This window comes from Molothrus ater, chromosome 1, assembly GCF_012460135.2.
Source record: "Molothrus ater isolate BHLD 08-10-18 breed brown headed cowbird chromosome 1, BPBGC_Mater_1.1, whole genome shotgun sequence".
Lineage (NCBI taxonomy): Eukaryota > Metazoa > Chordata > Aves > Passeriformes > Icteridae > Molothrus > Molothrus ater.
In genome coordinates, this window is record NC_050478.2 from 118,502,058 (window position 1) to 118,507,847 (window position 5,790).

General features: G+C 50.1%; 1 protein-coding gene across 1 annotated transcript; it reads left to right on the forward strand.

Moving 5' to 3' along the window:
* The first annotated feature begins 3,532 nt into the window (after positions 1-3,532).
* Positions 3,533-5,550, forward strand: RRS1 (ribosome biogenesis regulator 1 homolog). Its single transcript, XM_036406340.2, has one exon. It carries the CDS (start codon positions 3,586-3,588, stop codon positions 4,672-4,674), a length of 1,089 nt encoding a protein of 362 aa, XP_036262233.1. The 5' UTR covers positions 3,533-3,585; the 3' UTR covers positions 4,675-5,550.
* The last annotated feature ends 240 nt before the right edge of the window (positions 5,551-5,790 follow it).

Here is a 5,790-nt window from a genome sequence, read left to right on the forward strand (position 1 = left end):
ATATTTTAAGGGCACTTTCTACTATTTTCCAAAATTATCAGCACTTTGAGTTTGCCTGATAAAAGTGTTCTTCATAACAATCCTCACAGCAGGCTTATGAATTGATTGAATCATCTTGTAACTACATCTACTGCCATCCAGAGGTAATTGGCAAAAGTTTGAAGAGTAAATCTAAGTTAATGGTATCACTAACAGTGAGACATGAATCCTGTACATTACAGCAGCTCCTATCAAACACAAACTTCAAGTTGCAGCCCAGCTGAACAGAAACCACAGAAATAAAAGGTAAGTAGGATAATTCTTTATTCTTTCTCACAAGAAAAACAAACCTGATGGTTTGTCACATTGATGCTGTAGTTCTTTTGGTGCATCACATATATCCTGCATTATGCTTTCAAATAATCTTTTGGACGAGTGTTTCTGTAAATTATACTCTGCCATATTGTGTTTCTCATGCAGCTAAATTTTTCATGTGGTTAAAAAAAACAAACAAACAAAAAAAAAAAAAAAAAGCCCAAAAAAAAGACCCAAAACTCTACAGCCTTCTTCATCTTAAATAAAAACTGCACTTTGCAAGAGAATCCAAACTCTGACTGGTCACCTCCCAGTAAAGAGAGCAAGCAAAAAGTACAGCATTAAGCACATATATGCACATACTGTGACATGTATTGCTATTGTTCACACTGAAGAGGTAAAGTACCTCAGGGAAAGGGAGAGCAATGATGGAATTGTTTAATTATCTATGGATTGTCAAGCCCTATAGCTGAGCACAACCAACAGGCAGTCTGTGAAATGTGATATTTGATATGCCAAAAGGAACACAGGAACCCCAGAACAGAAATGATCAAAATGAATAAACACTTCTAAAAAATCATTCTTTTAAAAATTGCTGGGAAAGTCTTTTTAAAATCTGAATTAAACATGAGATAATAAAAACATTCATTTCTTAAAGCTGTTTCTACAACTGGACGTTGGTATTAGCATTTCATCTTTTGGAAGGCCCAGATTTGCAGAAGTACACATCTATTCCCTTGACAGAAGCCATGTACCTGGCTACAATCCCCAGCTCTAAGCTGGGAGTACAAGCTCAAAACATGGCTGTGATTACTACAGTCAGCTGAGAAGCCCCTCCTCAAAATGGGATAGTTTCCCAAAATATCCATGGCTGTTTACAAATCTCTGTTTACAAATCTTTTCCAGTATTCTTCCAACCACCACTTTCCAACCACACCGTGAAATCACAAACTGCAAAATCCAGAAGCAGGGTCGTGCTCTGAGGTGCAGATTCCTGGAATACATAAAAAAGGCTGGAATTCAGATCAACACAGCAGTTTCCAGAATGTAATTTTTACCTTCTGAGATTCCTTTATATATTTCAGGTAAAGCAAGAAGATCAATTCCTGGCATGCACTCCTGCTATTCCAGTGGTAAGCACTAACAGTTCAAGCAACTTCGGAAGTGCAAGAGATGATGTCCTCTCAGCCCAAGGCATCTACCTGAAGCATTCTGGACTTTGTAAAATACAGACCAAAAGAACTCTGAGAGTTAGCTGCATAAAGATAAAACAGGAGGGTACCTGGGTATTAACCAGACTTTAACAAAACAGTGGGCCTTGCAGTTCAAAAGTTCAAATTTATGCCTAAATCTATATAGAGCCTATGCACCTCTTCAAAGAACTGTCTTTAAAATTAGTTTTATCTGCTATTCCAGGTGAAAGTATGAGCTACACACGGCACAAAATATTATCCAATGCCATCTTGTGGTAAACAAGAAAATAGTCCATGGATTTAAATGCATAAGGATTCTGTTGCTCCATAGTATACAAATCATGCTCAAAACAGCTGACTTGAGGAAAAAAAAAATCCTGGTTAGACTGTGGGTAACTGGTGTTATGCTAGCCATTAGAATTTGAGAATCAGCTATTTGTCCTCACCTTATAAAAATGGCATTTTGTTTCATTTCAACAGCACTGGTGTGGCATTACACTCAGAATCATTTCCATCACTCCAAAACTAATGTAAAGGCAAAGATGGGATAATAACTTGGAATAGAACTGTACCTTGTATAAAAACACCCCTCATTGCCCTGCCCTCCAGCTAAGTGCTATCATGAGCTTGTTTTCAGGGCACCAGGGATCAGCTCAAAATATCATGGCCACACAAGCCAAATCACTGTATAGCTATAAAAGGATTCTTCTGTAGCCCATTTGTTTAAAAATAGCATGGAGATATCTGTGACCCAGCTGACCTTTAGGAGCACACCATATCACCCCAATCACCTCACTTATAATTATGTCTGTGGAGACATCTGCCAGACATCTACCCAAATGCTGTTCCTCCCCTCCCTTCTCTGCGGGCACATTTACCCACAACACCTGTGCCAGCCTCGGTCGAGCTGCAATACAGCACTTGAATTTTGATCCTGCAAGGAGCACTCAGTGGGACTGCTCTACAGCAAGGAGCACCAGAGAGGATCGTATGCTAAAAAAAAAAAAAATCATCAAAAACAAACGAAAAAAAAAAAAAGACCACAAACAAAAAGTCACACACACACAAAAAAATAAATTTCTGTCACAGTCTCAGTGTCTGGATGCCACCACACATTCATAGTGCAGGCAAAGGCAAGGGAAGCTGCAGGGTCCCATTGACTCTATGATGGTCCTACCACTCAGATTTTGGCATTTGCCTCCCCTCATGTCCTGAGTCTTCCCACATAACCTCCACCTCAGCACCTCATGGTGGCAGCAGGAGACAGATTTGGGGCCACCCTGAAGCCCACACAACCCCAGCCTGGGGGTCACTGGGGATTTCATCAGTATCATTGGTGATCATCAGTATCATAGGTGAAGGGTCCGGAAGATTAAGTCCCATGAGGAATGGCCAAGGGAGCCAGGGTTGTTTTGCCTGGAGAAGAAGAGGCTCAAGAGTGATCTCATCCTTCTCTACAGCTAGGAGAAAGGGGGTTGTAGCCACGTAGGGTTTGGCCTCTTCTGCCAGACAATAGTGACAAGACAAGAGGATATAATCTTGAACTGCACCAGGGGAGGTTTGGATTGAGTATTAGAAATAATTTTTTCACAGAGAGGATGATTAAATACTGGAATGGGCTGCCTAGGGCGGTGGTGGAGTCACTGTCCCTAAAGGTTTTTAATGAAAGACTGGACGTCGCTTCAGTTTTCTGGTCTAGTAGACATGGTGATGTTTGGTCACAGTTTGGACCTGATGTCCTCAGAGGGCTTTTCGAGCAGAATTCATTCTGTGATTCTGTGACTGGAAGCGCATGCCCACAAGCCACGGCGGCGGGTCTCCTGGCAGACCGGGGGTCCCCTGGCAGGCCGGGGATCCCCTGGCAGACCAGGGCTCCCCTGACACACCGGGGGTCCGGCAGCCGCGGGGCGGGTTGCGGGGAACCACGGCTCCCCCTGGCGGACCGGCGCGACGGGACTACATCTCCCGGCAGGCCTTGCGCCCGTCCCGCCCCCGGGGCACAGCGGTTCCGGGCGCGGCGGTTCCGGCGCGCTGACCCGGCGGAGCTTTGCCGCGCTCCGGGGCAGCGGCGGCGCCGCTCGCACGTGGAGCCGCTGCCATGGCGGCCGTGCGGGTGGAGGCGGTGCTGGCGGCCGCCGAGGAGGAGGAGGCGGAGAAGCGGCGGAGCATCACGGTGGAAAAGGAGCTGGAGCTGGAGTACGACCTGGGCAATTTGCTGGCCGTGGACCGTAACCCCCCTCCGGCGGCGGCGCTGCGCGGGGCCGGCCCGCGGCGGGAGGCGCTGCTGCGGGCGCTGGCCCGCGACAACACGCAGCTGCTCGTGTCCCGGCTCTGGGAGCTGCCGGCCGAGCGCGCCGGCGGCGCCGGGGGCCCGCTGGTGGCGCAGCTGCCCGAGCCCACGTTCCGCCTGCCGCGGGAGAAGCCGGCGCCGAAGCCGCGGCCGCCGACGCGCTGGGAGCAGTTCGCGCGGCTGAAGGGCATCCGCCGCAAGAAGAAAACCTCGCTGGTGTGGGACGAGCAGGCCAAGGAGTGGCGGCGGCGCTGGGGCTACAAGCGGGCGGGCGGAGACCCGTCCCGCGCCTGGCTGGCGGAGGTGCCGGCGGGCGCCGACCCCGAGGAGGACCAGTTCGCCCGGCTGCGGCGGGAGAAGCGGGAGCGGGTGGCTCGGAACGAGCTGAACCGGCTGCGCAACCTGGCCCGAGCCCACCGCGCCGGCAGCGCCGTGCCCGCCGCGCCCCTGCACCCCACCGGCCACCAGGACCGCGACGAGCTGCGGCGGGTGGCCCGCGTGGCCCGCGTCTCCACCGCCTCGCTCGGCCGCTTCCAGCCGCGCCTGCCCAAGGAGCCGGCGGAGCCGCCATCCCGCAGCGGCGGCAAGAAGCGCCGCTTCCAGCCGCTGCTGGGCAACCTGGCGGCCGAGCGCAGCCGGCAGCTGGAGCTGCTGCGGGACATGGGCAGCAAGAAGCCGGTGCTCGACATCACCCGCGCCGTCAACAAGCAGCTGCGGGCGGAGGAAGCCGAGGCGGCCGCTGCCAACAAGGGCAAGAAGCAGTCGAAGCGTGGCAAGCGCGGCCGGCGGCAGCAGCGGCCCGGGCGCAGCGGCAAGAAGAGCGGAGCCCGGCGGCAGCCGCAGCAGCAGAAGCCTGCGGGCGGGGGTACCGGCGGGGGCAGGAGAAAGAAGGCGTGAGGGACAGTGTGCGGCACGGGCTGGGGATGCCCACCGAGGCGTGGGAAGGGACTGTCGCTGCCAGCCTCCTGCCCGGTGCTCTGTTCACACACGTATCTGTCAATAAATGCATTCTGACATTTCTAAAACATCCTGCGTTTGGCTCTTAGCTGGTAGAGAAGGAGGGCTGTGTTCTCCATCCAAGGGAAATCGGTGTCCTGTGAAGGGAGAAGGGTGTCCCGGTTCCTCCCACTCTGGGGATGTCACAGTGACTTGTTTCACAGGTGATGTTGCTTCGCAGTTGCAGCATTTCTGCCAGGACAAAAGCTGAGCAAAGCTGTTTTCAGGTAGCTGGAACTGGACCGCAGATGTGACCTGGAGTTTTGATGGAATAGCAGTTAAAGGATGTGGCTGCTGCTCTCTGCCCTGAGAAAGTGGCCTGACGGTGGAGCTCTTGCTCTGTGAGTCAGTTTGTGCCGCTCAGCTCTGTGGTATTCAGGTTCAGTTACACAAGGAACATGGAAACTTACTAAAAGATTTATTGCAGGGCCTAAGAAATTGCACATATTTTCTACAGCGTTTTGTTGATGAAAAAAGGAAGTCAAAGCTGCTGACCAGCCACTGAGTTCAGCAGAAAAATGTTTGTATTGTACAGGTTAAAACCTAAATTTCTCCTTGTAGTAACAGTAATCCATCATTTTATAGAAATAATCTTACAGTGCTTACCTAGCAGTTTGAGAGCAGGTAGTAGAAATTCTCTCAGACTTCTTCCCATTACTCTTGAACTTTGTAGTGTCACATGTACACTTGAAATAGAAAAAAGAAAAATCAACTGTCTCAATGTGTGGCTTAGCTACAGGGAAGATGCTGTTCCCTAGTAAAAAGTTAGTAAACCAAGTTTCAGTAATCTCAGTTAAATAATGTTTTCAAACTTTGATATTTTTAGTGGTTAATGATACTGTAATGCCTCACTGCAAGTTTTTGAAAAAGCTGGGTGACTTAAACAGTTTTCTTCTTGTTCTGTAGCACTTCAGTTAGAATGGCAGCTTCAGTAAAAAGCATCAGAAAGCAAATCCTTTGTGTAGGGGAGCTGCTGTGGGCAGAAGGGGTATGTACACCTTGGAGCTTGAGTAGCAT

Coding starts and splice junctions, on each gene's coding strand:
- RRS1 (XM_036406340.2), top strand. CDS start 3,586: ATGGCGGCCGTGCGGGTGGAGGCGGTGCTGGCGGCCGCCGAGGAGGAG.